General features: G+C 53.6%; 5 protein-coding genes across 7 annotated transcripts; all 5 read left to right on the forward strand.

Annotated features, from left to right (window-relative positions):
- Position 1: 1 nt before the first annotated feature.
- LOC136195978 (uncharacterized) lies at positions 2-5,545 on the forward strand. 2 transcript variants are annotated; one of them, XM_065985467.1, is made up of 3 exons: positions 2-52; positions 209-3,512; positions 3,562-5,395. In XM_065985467.1, the coding sequence occupies exons 2-3, from the start codon at positions 2,799-2,801 to the stop codon at positions 5,383-5,385; spliced, it is 2,538 nt and encodes an 845-aa protein (XP_065841539.1). In that variant the 5' UTR covers positions 2-52; positions 209-2,798; the 3' UTR covers positions 5,386-5,395. The 2 variants fall into 2 exon arrangements, with proteins under 2 accessions (XP_065841539.1, XP_065841540.1); XM_065985468.1 differs by lacking the exon at positions 2-52 and adding an exon at positions 5,484-5,545 and having other exon boundaries at positions 59-3,512; positions 3,562-5,426.
- On the forward strand, positions 5,505-8,243 carry LOC136195981 (uncharacterized). 2 transcript variants are annotated; one of them, XR_010672042.1, is made up of 3 exons: positions 5,505-6,117; positions 6,177-8,050; positions 8,103-8,243. XR_010672042.1 is itself a non-coding variant. In XM_065985470.1 (2 exons), exons 1-2 carry the CDS (start codon positions 5,512-5,514, stop codon positions 7,980-7,982), a joined length of 2,412 nt encoding a protein of 803 aa, XP_065841542.1. In that variant the 5' UTR covers positions 5,505-5,511; the 3' UTR covers positions 7,983-8,052. The 2 variants fall into 2 exon arrangements, 1 of the variants encoding a protein (XP_065841542.1); XM_065985470.1 differs by lacking the exon at positions 8,103-8,243 and having other exon boundaries at positions 6,177-8,052.
- On the forward strand, positions 7,996-10,534 carry LOC136195982 (uncharacterized). The gene is made up of 2 exons (XM_065985471.1): positions 7,996-8,671; positions 8,728-10,534. The coding sequence occupies exons 1-2, from the start codon at positions 8,066-8,068 to the stop codon at positions 10,531-10,533; spliced, it is 2,412 nt and encodes an 803-aa protein (XP_065841543.1). The 5' UTR covers positions 7,996-8,065; the 3' UTR covers position 10,534.
- A 73-nt stretch (positions 10,535-10,607) lies between these two features.
- On the forward strand, positions 10,608-13,083 carry LOC136195979 (uncharacterized). Its single transcript, XM_065985469.1, has 2 exons — positions 10,608-11,204; positions 11,254-13,083. The coding sequence occupies exons 1-2, from the start codon at positions 10,608-10,610 to the stop codon at positions 13,081-13,083; spliced, it is 2,427 nt and encodes an 808-aa protein (XP_065841541.1).
- Positions 13,084-13,140: 57 nt separating this feature from the next.
- Positions 13,141-17,311, forward strand: LOC136195977 (uncharacterized). Its single transcript, XM_065985466.1, has 3 exons — positions 13,141-16,366; positions 16,414-17,040; positions 17,093-17,311. The coding sequence occupies exons 1-3, from the start codon at positions 13,141-13,143 to the stop codon at positions 17,185-17,187; spliced, it is 3,948 nt and encodes a 1,315-aa protein (XP_065841538.1). The 3' UTR covers positions 17,188-17,311.
- The last annotated feature ends 377 nt before the right edge of the window (positions 17,312-17,688 follow it).

Genomic DNA, 17,688 nt, shown 5'->3' on the forward strand with positions numbered 1-17,688 from the left:
GAATCGGCCAAGATGGCGGCGAGTCGGAATTTTCAGTCAATCACCGTTTCTGGTACGATTGGGAGGGAATAGCGTGGGCAGCGTATGTTGGGGGTCTCGTGAGATATCCCTATCGCTAGTACGCGTCTCGGTTTTTGATACTAGGCCGTCGAACGCGTAGAAAGAAATAGAGTTTGTAAGGGGTAAAGTAGACTAATCCCAGCTCTAGAAGTACAAGGACGAAGCCCTGCAGTGCTGAACGCACGCGGGGCGGTTACGGATGCATTTTTGGCAGGCGAAAATGCTTTGTCTTAGTTTATGCCAGCGAACGGCGCGCGGCGACCTTTTCCTCTCCTGCAACAGAAGCGTAGCGCTCTTTTTAGCACTCTGCGGGCCTTTTTCAGCTAAAATTCGAAGTCCTACTACGTATAGGTCCTTTTATGGTTCGCGTTCTCTATGCGTTCCATCACGTGGTGGGCCGTAAAAAGGCTCACCGCCTGGGTTTGCGTTCTCGCGTCCAAACACAACTGATCTTGCTCCCCGCCGCCGCATCGCCACGTATAATCCGCGCAGCATCCCCCATAGCTATTATTATCCGTAAAATAGTTCGAGCACCCCGAATCGCAATAGCAATAACCGCCGCCGCGAATTGGCAGCGCCACGGGCGTCGTATTTGGCTCGCATCGCCCCGCACAGCTCGGCTCGCTCCCACACTCGAGTGCGTAGTCAAGACAACAATCCATATGACGCGCGCACGCGGCGTCACAGTAGCAAACATCAGGGACGTTTCCACCGCATCGTCGCGCGCAGGATGCGCGCGCTGACGGCCGCTTGACGCCCACGGTGTAACTATTTCCGTATTCCGCGCACGCTTGCCCGTACGTTCGATTGATTTGACTCGCTGAGCCGTAGAGCCAGCAATTGACCGCATTACCCTCGGGCGGATTATCCACGCACGTGCAAACAGCCGAAGCAGTTGTATAACAACCCGTTGAATTTTTATGGGGACACACGTTGTCTTTTAGCAAACCACACAAACTGCAGCGAGGCTGATTGCACGGCTGGTCGTCGCACGTGTAACACTCGCATAAATCCGAATCGCTCTCGCTCTCGGCGAAAAACATAAATTTCGTACAATTTTTGTCCCTTTCGCACTTTTCCCGACAAGCGTTCTGCGTTCCCGCCTTCCCTTTCCACAAAACAACGCTCGTCGCGTTGTACGTGCATCGCACGCCCTTACGAACGAACCACGTGTGCGGATCGGGCGGCGTTTCGATGCTCACATTCGAACTCGTCCACCACCAGTGAAACTTCGGCTCGAGCGCTCCGGCGTCGAGTCGAACGTATTCCCCGCTCGTTGTCGAACAAAGATCCTTTTTGGGAAACGGCGCGCGAACGATTGACTTCGACCAAGCGTTCTCGCTGCTATTTCTCACCATGGCAACCACTTTTTCGTACATATCCGACGTAAGTGCTCCGGAATCGTTAAGAGTTTGCGCGAAATAGGCTAGATGCGTGATAAAAACGCCTTTGAAACTGAAAAAATCGCTTCCCGGATCGCCGGTACGAAGCGTGCATTCCGCACTCGAAGTTACGTACGCTCGCGATCCACGTTGAAGATCTTTTACGGCGCCGTCGGCGTTTGTAAGATTTTCCGCCGCCGCGTCGAGAAGCGTCTCGCACGCTCTTAAATAGTCGCGATTCGACGTAACGTTGTAGAGAATCGCCGCGCTGCTCATAAGGAGACCGTGGTTGTACGACATGCCGGCGATTCGACTGTTAGCGCAAAGCGATCCGTTAAAAACCGTAAATTTCGAGTTGCAACACATCTCCGGTTGGGCCCCCGTGCTCATGATCCCGTTCGATGCGAATAATCCCGTGCCGTTGTCGAAAGCGTAGAGCCAATTCCATATCATTTCCGCGGCGTTGAGATAGTGCGTTCGATTTTTTGAATCCGCGGTTATTGGCGTTGCTAGGCGAGCGGCGGCGTGGAGCACTTCGACGATAGATATGCTGTCTTTGAAACGTTTGTCTAATCCCGTGTTCCACCAGAAACCGCCGCACTGTTCGGTGTCGTTGGCGGAATTGGTGCGATTGTCCCAACCGTGCGTCCAAGCCCAGTCGACAATCGCCGCCGCGCGACGTCGCCACGCGTCGTTGCGAGTCAGGTCGTAGACGCGCAAGTAGGCGATGGCGTACCAAGCGAAATCGTCGATATAAACAGGCATTGTTTTAGGATCCTAAAAGAGAGCGAGCATTGATTTTCCTTACGTTAAGACAACATTTAGTTCCTTACCCATTCCGAATTATATGGCGAATGAATCCACATGGATTCCGCCGTGTGCATGATCGTCGCTCCGAGCGATTCGTTCAGCGCTAGCTCCGCTGCGATGGCGTAGTTCGCCGCCGCTTCCAGAGCGACGGCCGACCACCATCGATAGCAAAACGTACACGCCGACGGCCAGTCGACCTCACACGTGCATCGCATGGGTTCCGAAGTTGCGCCGCTCGGCGCGAGCCCGCCCATTTGTCCGCACGCGAAAAAATACGTCGCCGGCGACGTCGCGTTCGCCGGAACGGGTCCCGGCGGCAAATTGCACGTGCACGCCGATTTAGCGGTCGTGTAACAGCCGACCGTTTGCTTGGATGGACAAGGATCGGCGCTACGCGTACCACAGTAAACGCAGTCGGGTATAGCGCACTTTTCCCCATTGCAATGATGGCATGGGCATCCCGTTTTCTTCGGTATGGGCCGATTCTTCGTTTCCACCTGCTGATAGTAGCGAAAGAGTCCGTTGAGCGCTTGCTCGGCTCGATCGATGGGTGATGGTGGCGGCGGCGGCACGGCTAAAGCCCAGGCGATGCTTATTAGTACGATGAGTAGCATAGCGGGGCGGCAACCCAAACGTCGCACGTGGGCTCGTAAGGAGAAGATGCCAAGCAGCTGTGTCGTCATTCTCGGTTTATTTCTCGCAACGGCCGCGTCGCCGTCGCCGCCGCCGCCGATCGAACGAGCAAAAGACGCCCTGAACGGACTCCTTAGATACTTCGTCCAGGTGGAAAGCGGCACGAGTGCGCCACCAAGCGCTAAGGGATGCCCGTGCTACGATTGCGCCGGGAATAATTGCACCATACCAACTTGCACGTTTTGCTCGGCGTTGATCGACGATCCGTGTACGGTGAAAAAAGTCGGCTTCGGTTGCTACGCGAACGCGTCGACGACGTGCACGTGTAATCGGCCGCCCGGGCCCATTCCACCGAATGCCACGTCGCCGGCAACGTTCTTTTTCGCGTGCGGGCAAATGGGCGGATTGGGGCCTCGTGACACTGGAGCCTACTCCAGCAGTTGCCTATGCGAAGTCGCTTGGCCGTTTGCCTGTACGAATTGTTACCGTTGGTGGTCGGCCGTCGCTTTGGAAGCGGCCGCCAATTACGTGATCGAATCTGGAATTCCGCTTAATAACTCCATGGCAACTCGCGTTATTTATATTGCCGAATCCACGTGGATTCATTCGCCCTATAACGCAGATTGGGTAGCAACTACTCAATACCAATGCACTATATATATTAATTTTTTTCTAGGAAGCGTTACAGAGTCCCGTTTTCATCGACGATTTCGCCTGGTATGCCATCGCGTATCTGCGCGTCTACGATCTCACCAAGGACGACGTGTGGCGACGGCGGGCGGCGGCAATTCACGATTGGGCGTGGAAGTACGGCTACGATCATCGCAATCGAAGCGATTCCGCCGGCGAATGCGGCGGCTTCTGGTGGAACATGGACGTCTACAAGCACTTCAAAGACAGCATCAGCATCGTCGAAGTTCTCCACGTCGCCGCGCGCCTCGCCACGCCAATAACGCCGTCGATCAATCGCACACATTTCCTCGATTCGGCTATATCGATATGGAATTGGATATTTGACTTCGATAACGGGTCCGGTCTCCTGGCAGCGAACGGGATAATGAGCACGGGAGCGCAGCCGGAATGGTGCTGCAATCCACGCTCCTCCGCGAACGAGTCCCTCGGTCGCCAATGCGCCAATAGTCGCGTACCGGGAATGTCCTACAATCACGGTCTCCTCATGAGCAGCGCGGCACTCCTATACAATATTACAGGCAAAAAGGAGTATCTAACCCGAGGCTTGTCCCTACTCGATGCCGCCTACGAGAACTTAACGAACGCCGACGGAGCCGTTCGCGATCTTCAACGCGGATCACGCGCTTTGGTTTACTCGGACGGCTATTGCAGCGAAAGTAGCGGCGATCCGGGCAGCGATTTTTTCAGCTTCAAAGGCATTTTCGTCACGCATCTGACCTACTTCGCTCAAACGCTTCGCAAGTCGCGCGCTCTCGACGACGACGCTTTGACGAAAGTTCGCTCGATTGCGACGAAGAGCAGCGAGAACGCGTGGACGAAATCGCGCGTCGCGCCGCCGTTTAATGCGACGGCGGACGCGTGCGACGACGGCGTGAAGAGAAAGAACTCGACCTTTTCGAAGTATCACTGGTGGTGGACGACGTCGAATGTGAGCCTCGAAACGCCGCCGAATCCGTATCTTTGGTTCTACAAGACCGGCGTGACGTGTTCGTATAGTCAAAATTCGTCGATTGTTTACTGGAAAGGGAATGTGGCTACGAAGGACGACTGCCAAGCGCATTGCGCCAACACGAGCTACGCCAATTGCACCAAGTTCGTTTTTTCCGGCGGCGATTATTCGACGACGTCGACGGCTTCGTGTCCTTGTTTCGAGTGCGACGGAACGCCGTGCTATCAGCCGGACTGTCAGTACTGCGAAACGCGCGCCCATAAAGCGTGTCCGACGAAGACGACCTATCCCGGCTGCTACACGACGGCGAAGGCCGCCTGCACGTGCAATTCTCAAAACACGACGACGTTTTACAACTGTCTTCTGTACAAGCAAATGCCGGCGAAAGGTTTCGACAGGGAAAAGGGGCCGTCGTGCGCGGTGGCCGACTACGATTGCACGCTCGTCGCAAAGCGTCCCGATTCGCCTACGGATCCCTCAATGTCATGTCGAGGACGCTGCGGGAACGATTCCACGGGGGGCAGCTGCTTTTGTGACGTCTCTTGCGCTCGTCACTTCGACTGTTGTCTCGATTACACCGACGAGTGTTTGCCGGTCGAGCGGAAAATCCCGTCGTGTCTAAAACGTTGCCAGAGCGCCGTCGCTCATCCGATTCCCGGCGGCGGCTACTGCTTCTGCGATTCGGGCTGCGCGAACGATTTTACCGACAATAATAGCTACGGCGGTTGCTGCGCCGACTACACGTGGAAATGTGCGAGCGGAATGCAGGACGAAATGTGTCTCGACGCGCGAACCCAGACGCAGGCGATCAGCGTTTTCGTCGCACATCACGTCGTGGAAGATTTAGAACGATCGTGACGACACAAACGCCATTTATCCCTCCCTACATGAAGATATAGGTGCCTATATAGACTTGAACTCCTTCGATCAATCGATGAGAGTGGGAGTTTCTTTAGAAGATCTCGTGAGAAATTAGGAGTCGCGATGTCGTTGAGACGGCTTTCTCTTTCGATTCTCGTCGCCTGTGCCGTCACCTTCGCGTCGTCGTCGCTACCGCCGCCTATTTCTCGCGCCAAGGACGCCGTCAACGGTCTACTTCAATATTTCTTCCGAGTTGAAAACGGCTCAGGAAAGTTTGTGCCGAAAGCGAAGGGATGCCCGTGTTACAGCTGCGACGGATCCGTCTGTCGTCCACCGGAATGCACGTGGTGCTCGGCCCAAGCCGACGATACGTGTCCGACAAAAACAACGCCTGGTTGCTATACGCCAAAGTCTGCGGCGTGCACGTGCGATCGTCTACCTGGTCCCGTTCCGCCGAATTCGTCGTCTCCGGCGGCATTCTTCTTCGCCTGTGGTCAGATTGGCGGACTGGGACCGCGAGGTCGTAGCGGTTCTTATAGTTCCTGTGTGTGCGAGCTGGACTGGCCGTTTTGCTGTACGAATTGCTACAGATGGTGGTCGGCTGTTGCTTTGGAAGCGGCTGTCAATTATGTGATAGAGTCCAAGATGCCGGTGAATGATTCGTTCGCCGCTCACATCATGTACGTCGCGGAATCGACGTGGATTCATTCGCCCTACAATTCCGATTGGGTAAGAATGTGCCCTCCGTTTTTTGCGAGTCCAATAGTTGATCTTTTCTTTCTCGTTAGGATGTGTTGAAGACCCCCGTTTATATGGACGATTTCGCCTGGTATTCCATTGCTTATTTGCGCGTCTATGATCTGACCAACGATACCGTGTGGCGAGACCGAGCAGCGGCGCTTCACGATTGGATATGGAAGTACGGTTACGATCATCGCCGTCAAAACGAGTCCACCAACGAATGCGGTGGCCTCTGGTGGAGCACGGACAACACGAAGCATTTCAAGGACAGTATAACTATAGTAGAAGTTCTTCACTCTGCGGCGAAGCTGGCGAATCCTGCTGTCAACCCCATCGATCATTCGCGTTTTCTCAACGCGGCTGTAGAAATTTGGAACTGGATATTCGCTTTTGATAACGGTCGCGGTCTCTTCGCTTCAAATGGGATCATGAGCACGGGCGCTTCACCCGAGTGGTGCTGCAGTCCAACGTCCGCTGCAAACGTTTCTCTTGGACACACGTGCGTCAATAGCAGAGTCCCAGGAATGTCTTACAATCACGGCCTGCTCATGAGCAGTGCCGCAATTCTCTACAACATAACGGGAAAGAGCGATTATCTCACGCGCGGTCTCGCCCTACTCGACGCCGCCTACGAAAATTTAACAAACAGCGACGGAGCGGTTCGTGATCTTCAACGCGGTTCGCGTTCGTTGGTCACGTCTCCGAGCGAATGCGGCGCTTATTCGGGCGATCCTGGAAGCGACTTTTTCAGTTTCAAAGGCATCTTTATCACTCACTTGAACTATTTTGCTCAAACGCTTCGCGAGTCGGCGGCGCTGAAGAGCGATGCGTTGGCCAAAGTGCGATCGATAGTGACGAACAGTAGCAACAACGTGTGGACGAAGTCGCGCGCTGGGCCTCCGTTCAACGGGACGACTGACGCTTGCGGCTCAGCGCCGAAAAACGCGTCGTACTCGAAATATCACTGGTGGTGGACGACGTCGAACGTGAGCATCGAAACGCCGCCGAATCCCTACTTTTGGTTCGACAAAAAGGGTCTCAGTTGCACATACGATCTCAATTCGTCGTTCATCTTTTGGAACGGTACGGCGAGCTCGAAGGACGAATGCCAATCGCGGTGCGCCAATGAGACCTATTCGAACTGCACGAAATTCATGTTTAAAACGAACGAAGAGGTCGGCGCTGAGGGATCGTGTCCGTGTTTCGCCTGCGACGGCACGCCGTGCGATCACTGCGTGTACTGTCTTCCCAAAGGAAAGAAAGCGTGTCCAACGAAAAAGTCTCAAGGATGCTACACGACGGCAAAAGTCGGCTGCAACTGTGACACGCCGCCGCAAATTCCTAACTGTGTTCTCTACAAGCAAATTCCATGGAGCGGCTTTGATCGAAAGAAAGGAGCGTCATGTGCCGTTCCGAGTTATCAATACACCGTCGTCGCAAAACGGCCTCTTTCGCCTACAAACGCGTCGACGTCGTGTAAAGGTCGTTGCGATAATAATACTTCAACGGCTAAGAACGGCAGTTGCTTTTGCGACGCCGCGTGCGCTCGGCATATGGACTGCTGCCTCGATTACGTCGACGAGTGCGTTTCGGCAGATCAGCAGACGGCAACGTGCCTCGGCAAGTGTACGGCGAAACCGCGTCCAATCCGCGGTGGGGGCTATTGCTTCTGCGATTCCGGCTGCACCAATACGTTCACCGACAACAATAGCTACGGGGGCTGTTGCGCCGACTATCTATGGAGATGCGAAGGCGGTCCGCGCGATCAGACGTGCTTCGACGCGCGCACGCAAACGCAAGCAGTCAGCGTTTTTGTCGCACATCACGCGGTAGATAGTTTAGATCGATCATGATTTCACTCCGAGTAGTAGGAGCCACCAAGTTCACGTGAGATCTCGTGGGCGATCCGCAGTGAGACTCTGTGAGGAGAATCAAAATGGTTCTGAGACGTTCTGTCATTTGTTTCTTCGTAGCTTGTGCCGTCACACTCGCCGCACCGCCGTCGCCATCGACTCCTATTGCTCGAGCTAAGGATGCTCTCGACGGTCTACTCCACTATTTTTTCCAAGTTGAAAAGCGCTCGAGCGTCGTGCCAAAAGAGACGGGATGCCCATGTTACGGCTGCGACGGATTCGTCTGCTACCCACCGGAATGCACGTGGTGCTCAGCGCATGCCGACGATACATGTCCGAAAAAGACGTCTCTCGGCTGCTATACGTCGAAGTCTTCAGCGTGCATTTGCAATCGCCCGCCCGGTCCCGTTCCTCCCAATGCGTCGTCTCCTGCAGCGTTCTTTTTTGCCTGTGGTCAGATTGGTGCTATGGAACCGCGAGGTCCTGGTGGTTCTCCCAGCTCGTGCACCTGCCAACTCGATTGGCCGTTCTCCTGTACGAATTGCTACCGATGGTGGTCAGCCGTCGCTTTGGAAGCGGCTGTTAATTATGTGATAGAGTCGAAGATGCCGCTGAATGATTCATTTGCCGCTCACATCTTGTACGTGGCAGAATCAACCTGGATTCACTCGCCTTACAATGCTGCTTGGGTAAGAAATACGTACAGATGGGCCGCCTTGTCTCTATAAATTGATGTGTCCTTCAGGATGCGACTCACGTCGCTGTCTATGTGGACGATTTTGCTTGGTATTCTCTTGTCTATTTACGCGTCTACGATCTGACAAAGAACGCCGTGTGGCGAGACCGAGCGGCAGCGCTTCACGATTGGGTATGGAAATACGGCTACGATCATCGTAGACAAAACCAGTCTACCGACGAATGCGGTGGCTTCTGGTGGAGCTTAGACAATACTAAACACTTCAAAGACAGCATAACCATTGTAGAAGTTCTTCACGCTGCTGCTAAACTGGCGAATCCAACAGTTAACCCTGTTAACCATTCTCGTTTTCTCGACTCGGCTGTATCGATTTGGAACTGGATATTCGCTTTTGATAACGGTCGCGGTCTTTTAGCTTCAAATGGGATCATGAGCACGAGCGCTTTACCCGAGTGGTGTTGCAGTCCGAATTCAGCTGCAGCAAACGTTTCTCTTGGACGCAAGTGCGCCAACAGCAGAGTTCCAGGAATGTCTTATAATCACGGTCTTTTAATGAGCAGTGCAGCGATTCTATACAACGTGACAGGAAAGAGCGAATATCTCACACGAGGCCTCTCCCTACTCGACGCCGCTTACGAAAATCTCACTAATAGCGACGGCGCCGTTCAGGATCTTCAACGCGGTTCGCGTTCGTTGGTCACGTCTCCGAGCGAATGCGGCGCTTATTTGGGCGATCCCGGAAGCGATTTCTTCAGTTTCAAAGGCATTTTTATTACTCACTTGAACTATTTTGCTCGAACGCTTCACGAGTCGGCGGCGCTAAAGAGCGACGCGTTGGCCAAAGTGCGATCGATGGTGACGAACAGTAGCAACAACGCGTGGTCAAAGTCGCGCGAGGGGCCTCCGTTTAACGGGACGAAGGACGCATGCAGCTCGACGCCAACGAACGCTTCGTATTCAAAATATCACTGGTGGTGGACGACGTCGAACGTGAGCATCGAAACGCCGCCGAATCCCTACTTGTGGTTCGACAAAGCGGGTCTCAGTTGCACGTACGATCTCAATTCGTCGTTTATCTTTTGGAACGGTGCGGTCAGTTCGAAGGACGAATGTCAATCGCGGTGCGCCAATGAGACTTATTCAAACTGCACGAAATTTATGTTTAAAACGAACGACGACGTCGATGTCGCCGGATCTTGTCCGTGTTTCGCCTGCGACGGCACGCCGTGCGATCACTGCGTGTATTGCGATCCCGAAGGAAAGAAAGCTTGTCCTACAAAACACTCTCACGGATGTTACACGACGTCAAAAGTCGGCTGCAATTGCGACACCCCGCCGCCGATTCCCAACTGTGTTCTGTACAAGCAAATTCCTTTGGGTTTTGATCGAAAGAAAGGAGCGTCATGTGCCGTTCCGAGTTATCAATACACCGTCGTCGCAAAGCGACCTGATTCGCTGTTGGACGCCTCGACGTCGTGCAGGGGCCGCTGCAGTAACAACACTTCAGCGGCAACGAACGGAACTTGCTTTTGCGACGCCGCGTGCTCCCGTCACTTTGACTGCTGTCTGGATTACGTCGAAGAGTGCGTTTCGGCGGATCAGCAGACGCCGACGTGCCTCGGCAAGTGTACGGCGGAACCGCGTCCAATCCGCGGCGGCGGCTATTGCTTCTGTGATTCCGGCTGTACCAACCTTTTCACCGACAACAATAGCTACGGGGGCTGTTGCGCCGACTATCTATGGAGATGCGAAGGCGGTCCGCGCGATCAGACGTGCTTCGACGCGCGCACGCAAACGCAAGCGGTTAGCGTTTTTGTCGCACATCACGCGGTAGATAGTTTAGATCAATCATGATTTCACTCCGAGTAGGAGTCACCAAGTTCACGTGGGATCTCGTGGGGGATCCACAACGAGACTTTGCGAGGAGAATGGATCTAATACGTTATGTCATTTGTCTCCTTGTCGCCTGTGCCGTCACGCTCGCCGCACCACCGCCGCCATCGACTCCTATTGCTCGAGCTAAGGACGCTCTCAACGGTCTCCTCCACTATTTTTCTCGTGTCGAAAGCAGCGCGAGCATCGTGCCCCAAGCGTCAGGATGTCCGTGTTACAGCTGCGACGGAACGTTGTGCGACGTACCGCAGTGCATATATTGCTCAGCGAAAGTCGACGATCCGTGTCCGACGAAGTCGACTCCCGGCTGCTATACGTCCAAATCGGCGGCGTGCACCTGCAATCGTCCGCCCGGTCCCGTTCCGCCGAACGCTTCGTCGCCGGCCGCTTTCTTTTTCGCCTGTGGCCAGATCGGAGGATTAGGGTCTGGCGGCGCGTATAGCTCTTGTACGTGTGAGATTGACTGGCCGTTCGCCTGTACGAACTGCTACAGATGGTGGTCGGCAATTGCCTTGGAATCGGCCGTCAATTTTGTGATAGAATCGAAGATGCCGCTGAATGATTCTCTCGCCGCTCGAATCGTTTTCATTGCAGAATCGACGTGGATTCATTCGCCTTACAATTCTGCATGGGTACGAAATAAGGGGGGTCCCCCTCCCAATGCTCTCAATTTTTTTTTAGAATGCGACTCAAACCGATATCTACGTCGACGACTTCGTCTGGTACGCCATCGCCTATCTGCGCGTTTACGATTTGACTAAGAACGTGGCGTGGCGAGATCGAGCGGCGGAAATTCACGACTGGGCGTGGAAGTACGGCTACGATCATCGCAAGCAGAATTCATCCGACGACGAATGCGGTGGCTTCTGGTGGAGCACCTACGCTATCAAGCGTTTCAAAGACAGCATCACTATAGTCGAAGTTCTCTACACCGCAGCGAAACTGGCAATTTCGTCGACTTCTCCCGTCAATCGCACTCGTTTCCTCGATTCGGCGCAGAAGATTTGGAATTGGATTTTTGCTTTCGATAACGGTCGCGGTCTCTTGGCTTCAAACGGAATCATGAGCACAGGCGCTTTACCCGCGTCGTGCTGCAGTTCGAAGTCAGCTGCAGCTGCAGCAAACGTTTCTAGTGGACACAAGTGCGTCAACAGCGGAGTCCCAGGAATGTCTTACAATCACGGACTCCTTATGAGCAGTGCCGCAATTCTTTACAACATAACGGGAAAGAGCGATTATCTCACGCGCGGTCTCGCCCTACTCGACGCCGCCTACGAAAATTTAACAAATAGCGACGGAGCGGTTCGTGATCTTCAACGCGGTTCGCGTTCGTTGGTCACGTCTCCGAGCGAATGCGCCGCTTATTCGGGCGATCCTGGAAGCGACTTCTTCAGCTTCAAAGGCATTTTTGTTACTCACCTAAACTACTTCGCTAAAACGCTTCACGATTTGGCGGCGCTGAAGAGCGACGCGTTGGCCAAAGTGCGATCGATAGCGGCGAACAGTAGCAACAACGTGTGGACGAAGTCGCGCGTCGCGCCGCCCTTTAAGGGAACGAAAGACGCTTGTGGCTTTGCAGAGAAAAACGCGTCGTACTCGAAATATCACTGGTGGTGGACGACGTCGAACGTGAGCATCGAAACGCCGCCGAATCCTTACTTGTGGTTCGACAAAGCGGGTCTCAGTTGCACGTACGATCTCAATTCGTCGTTCATCTTCTGGAACGGCACGGCGAGCTCGGAGGACGAATGCAAGTCGCGTTGCGCCAATGAGACCTATTCGAACTGCACGAAATTTATGTTTAAAACGAACGACGACGACGTGGGCGTAGAGGGATCGTGTCCATGTTTCGCCTGCGACGGCACGCCGTGCGATCACTGCGTGTACTGTCTTCCCGAAGGAAAGAAAGCGTGTCCAACGAAACAGTCTCAAGGATGCTACACGACGTCGAAAGTCGCCTGCGATTGCGACACGCCGCCGCCTCTGCCGAAAATTCCCAAGTGCGTTCTCTACAAACAAATTCCATGGAGCGGTTTTGATCGTAAGAACGGTTCGTCGTGCGCCGTGCCGAATTATCAGTTCACCGTCGTCGCCAAGCGACCTCCTCCGCCGACAAATACGTCGACGTCGTGCAGAGGCCGTTGCGATAATAATTCAACGTCGGCAAGAAACGGCAGCTGCTTTTGCGACGCTGCCTGCGCTCGGCACATGGACTGCTGTCTCGATTACGTCGACGAGTGCTTTACGGCGGAGCAGCAAGTTCCGTCGTGCGCCGGCAAGTGTACGGCGGAGCCGCGTCCAATCCGCGGCGGCGGCTATTGCTTCTGCAATTCCGGCTGCACCAACATGTTCACCGACAACAACAGCTACGGCGGCTGTTGTGCCGACTATATGTGGAGATGCGAAAGCGGTCCGCACGATCAAGTGTGCTTCGACGCGCGCACGCAGACACAAGCGGTCAGCGCTTTCGTCGCGCACCATGCAGTGAACAATATTGCGAATAGAGAGTGATTATTCAATTTGCACGGAGCTCGCGCGCTTTGTACACTCTTTCGTCTTCGAACACCAATGACTATACTCGTTCTCGCTGCTCTTCTCTTCGGCTTTTGCCGCGCTCTCGTCGTCATTCCCAACAGTGTACAAACCGAAGCGGACAATTTATTAGGCAGCACCTATCTCAAAAACATCAATACCGCTATCTACGGTATTACGGTCGAAAACGGCGGTGAAACGCTCGTGATTCGTCCCAGCGCTAAAGTTACAGCGAAAGCGTTCTTTTCCGCTGCCATGCCAACGCTAAAGATATCTGATGCCGCTGTGCAAATGCTTACTGCTGATCCGTTGGACTTTGACGTGAGCAACGTCCATATCAATTTCAATGCAAAGACCGTCAGTGTCGTGACGGTCTCGCCGACTCCGAGTATGCAAATAATACCCAAATTTATGACTTTGAGCTCCGTCGGCGCGACAATCGTCGTCTCTCACACGACAACGATTCAACTCGAGTCTATCGCTCTCACCGGAATATGGGCAATTGGAACAACGTCGCAAGTCACCGTGAACGTGACGAAGACGAGTGCGAGCCGCTACGCGTTCGTCGGCTCGCTCACAAGCGGTCAACTGAACGTAGGGTCGTTCTACAGCGCGATCGGTGAAACACCGTCGAAGCATCCTGCTCTACTCGCCATCGGCTTGGGAAACTCTGTTTTGGGATCGGCTAGCTTCATCGGCGGCGTTTACGACACGAGTGACAACACTTACGGCTTCGGTTTCTCCGGCGTGCCGTCGACGATCGCTTCGTGGGCGTCGGCGTCGAAATCGTCGGTGACGATTCTATACAATCGCGACAAGTACGATCGCAGCGCATTTACCGTTTCCGTCACCTTATCGTCAATCTCGCTCGCTACCGTGGCGACGAAAGCCTTTGGCGGTGCGGTCGTAGACATTTCGCCGATACCTTTTCTCGGCAGTGTGATCGTTTCCAAGGTCGACTTTCTCTATTCGTCCGCTCTTGTGACTAATCAGCTTCCCGACGTTGGATCAGTCTTTGCAAGCGGCGTTGGCCTTTATACGACCCTTCGTCTTTCGAGCGGATTGATCGATCTCAATATCACTCTCGACGCCGACGGCTGGCTGCTGTTCAATATGAAAAGCTCTCCATTGACATTCAGCAATTTCGTCAGTGCCTTTACGACAAACGTGAAAGCGGGTTCCATTTCGTTGCCGTCAGTTTTTCCGAGCATTCTCTCCATTGACGTTTTCGCGTTTCGTTACGATAGCAGCAACAAGACTATCGCCGTCACTTTGAGCCTCGGCGGCAAACTCGACGTCATTACAAACGTCCTAAGCGTCTCGAATCCGCAACTCGAGATTCGCATCCAACTCCTCAGTCCATACGGCGTCGTACCCGTCGCAACAGGAACGCTCAAAATTGGCACATCGCCGTTTACGGTTTACATCGTCGAAGACAACGGCAACTACGTCGTCATCGGAAGAGGAGACTCGACACTGAAAGTCGGCGATATTACATCGCAATTTTCGACTTCGTTTTTGCCAGACGGATTCAGTAACCTCGCCGCCAAATCGAAACTTATGACAGGGCTTATTCACTCGCCAGGATTCTCCTTCAAGTTAGGCGGATCTATTAGCAACTACGAAATCGACTTTTTCGGCGTTCCACTCGTATCCAATTGGCTCGGCACGTCGTTTAGCGCCGTCGTTTCCAACACGACGTCGGGCGGAAGCCAAATGGCCGTGGGCTACAGCATCGTCAGCGTAAACTTCGGCACCCTGCTAAAAGACGTCACTGGCATCGGAATCGGCGCACTGACGATGGTCAACCGAAATATGAAGGCTTCAGTTCTCATATCAAAAGCGTCTATGCCCGGCTTGCTCGTACCGGGAACGTCGTTTAGTGCAACTCAAGTATCGGCCGGGATCACCGTTTCGGCGTCGTTGTATCTCACGCGCTGCGGCGATCCCATGTGCGTCTTTCTCAGCAAGGTTATTGGCCCCGGAGCGAAGATCGCGATCTCGAGCTCAATTTCGGTGAATACGATGCAATTGACCGGCGGTTTTACTCTGACAGCAGGAATCGCCAACTTCGCGATCGGACACGGTGCCATGCTCAACCAAGTCGCACTCCAGCTTCAAATCGGAGTGCCGACAGCTATTGGACTCATTGCAACGCTCACGCTAAGCGATCCTCCACTGCAATTCTCCGGCGGAATCAACGTGAATCTCGTCGGCGAATTGGCCATGTCTATGACGATGGCCGGCATGTGGCACAACGCTTTCGGTTTGAAATTTATTTCGTTTGGCAACGCCAATTTAGGAGCAATCATTGTTCCGGCGGTCGGGACATTAGCGTCTCTAGCCGTTGGAGGAACGATATATATCGGAACGAATCCCGGAAAAGAGCTTATTTTGAAGTCGTACGCCGCCTTTAACCTCGTCATGCCTTTGGGAAACTACTTTTACGGCAAAGTCAATCACGCAACGATGGCCAGTATTCTCGCCGCTTTTGGAGTCGCCGTCTCTAGCACCAGTCTGCCGCCCGTTCTCGCCCAAAGCGGATTTCCCAACGGTCTCGAGTCTTCGTTTGCTCTCGTGCAAACCGTACCCGTTCCGGGTGTCGTCATCCCGGCCGGCTACAAACTCAACGGCACGATCAACATTCTCGGTTTCACTTTGTCGGCTCTCTTCTACATCGACCTTCCCGTCGGAGCGATGGGAATGTCGATTGCAATGACTCCGCTCAACTTAGCCGGCGGTCTCATACGTATGTATCGCTCTGCGACAGAAACGACGCACGGGCCTACTCTAAACGCTTCTTTTGTTCTGTCGCCTCTGAAAATCTCCGTCTTCGCTTCTGGGTACTTAGACCTTCTCTATGGTTTAATCAAAGTGGAATCTCAACTCGAGATTACCAACACTCAATTCCTGTTCAAATTGGAGTACGCTCCGTTCTTTGGCTTTGCAGCCGAGTCGTTGACTGTTGCGGCATCGTACGGGAGTCTCTCCACGGCGGCGTTTCGCGTCGCCGGATCGCTTTCGATCCAGTGGCCGCATCAGATTGAGGTCCTCGTTATTGCTGCTATACAAACGAGCGCTACAAAGGCGACGTCGGCTATTAACAGTGCAAAGGCGAAAGTGACCGCTGCTGAAGGCAAAGTGACGGCCGCTCAGAATAAAGTAAATTCGGCGAAGTCGGCGTTCACCAATGCGAATGCTGGTCTGACAAACGCACAGAATAAAGTCAATTCGCTGTGCTCTATCCAGAATTGCGGCCAAAGTAAGTGAAAATAAATGATGTCAGTGACATGTAGCATGCTTTCTTAGCCTGTATTGGATGCTTGCAGAAGCAGCAAAGGACGAAGACTGTGTGGGGAGTAAAAGTACCCTACTTCGTTTTGAACTGGAACAGCTGCTGCAGCAAAATCACCAATCCAGTTTGCGTGACAGCCAACACAGCTTGCCAAGGCCTTCGCGCTACCGCCTACAGCGCTCTCAACGTCGCCAAAGGAGTCGTTTCGACGGCGTCGCACTCGCTCGCCATAGCTAATGCCGCACTGCAAGCGGCCAAGATTCCGTTTGATCTAGCGAACGCCGGGTTGACGGCAGCGGAGAAGACGTACGCGCTCGGAGCTCGTGCCGCAGCGGAGATCGTCTCATTGGGAAAAACAGGCATTGTGAACATCGCGAAAATCAGTTTCGACGTGCAGATTAGCGTCGTGTCGGGCGGACAATTTGGCGGTTCGATTACGGCGGGTTTCTTTGGATCGACGCCCCAGACTTTCTCGTTCAGCTTGGATTTCAAGAACGTCGGCACGATGATCGCCAATTTGGCGAAAAAAGCCCTGTCGACTCTGCAGAGTGGACGAAAACGAGAAGCGGTGCCGGCTGAAAGCCTCGGAGTGGAATCTTTCATGCCAGTGTTCGAGGAGTTGGAAAACGTTCACCGTTTCGGTATATTTGAAGTTTCTCTTCATTTTGTTGCGTAAGCTCTGTTTCTTTGTAGGTCACGGCTTTTGCAATTGTTCGGCAATTCGTCAGAACGTTCCTTACCACTCTCTGTCGCCAAGAAGGCGACCAAAAATAATAGGCAGCGGCTGACGCATCCGAGCTCTTCCGTCGGATTTTCTCTTTTTGTCGTGGCACTGTGCCTCCCTTGCATTGGCTTGTCCACCCTAAGCTGTCAGAATGATTTATTCAATTTACACGGAGCTCGCGCACATTATTCACTTGAACACCATGGCTCTACTAGCTTTTGCTGCCGCTCTTCTCTTCTGCTTTTGCCGCGCTCATGTTGTCATTCCTAACAGTATGCAAACAGAAGCGGACACCTTATTGGGCAGCACTTATCTCGACAACCTCAATACCGCGATCTACGGTATTACGGTCGAAAACGGCGGCAAAACGCTCGTGATTCGTCCCAGCGCGAAAGTCACAGCGAAAGCGTTCTTTTCCGCTGCTATGCCGATGCTGAAGATACCCGATACGGCTGTGCGAATGTTTACTGCTGATCCATTGGACTTCTACGTGAACAACGTCCATATCAATTTCAATGCAAAGACCGTCAGTGTCGTAACAGTCTCGCCGACTCCAAGTATGCAA

This window comes from Oscarella lobularis, chromosome 15 (genome assembly GCF_947507565.1).
Source record: "Oscarella lobularis chromosome 15, ooOscLobu1.1, whole genome shotgun sequence".
Taxonomy (NCBI): Eukaryota; Metazoa; Porifera; class Homoscleromorpha; order Homosclerophorida; family Oscarellidae; genus Oscarella; species Oscarella lobularis.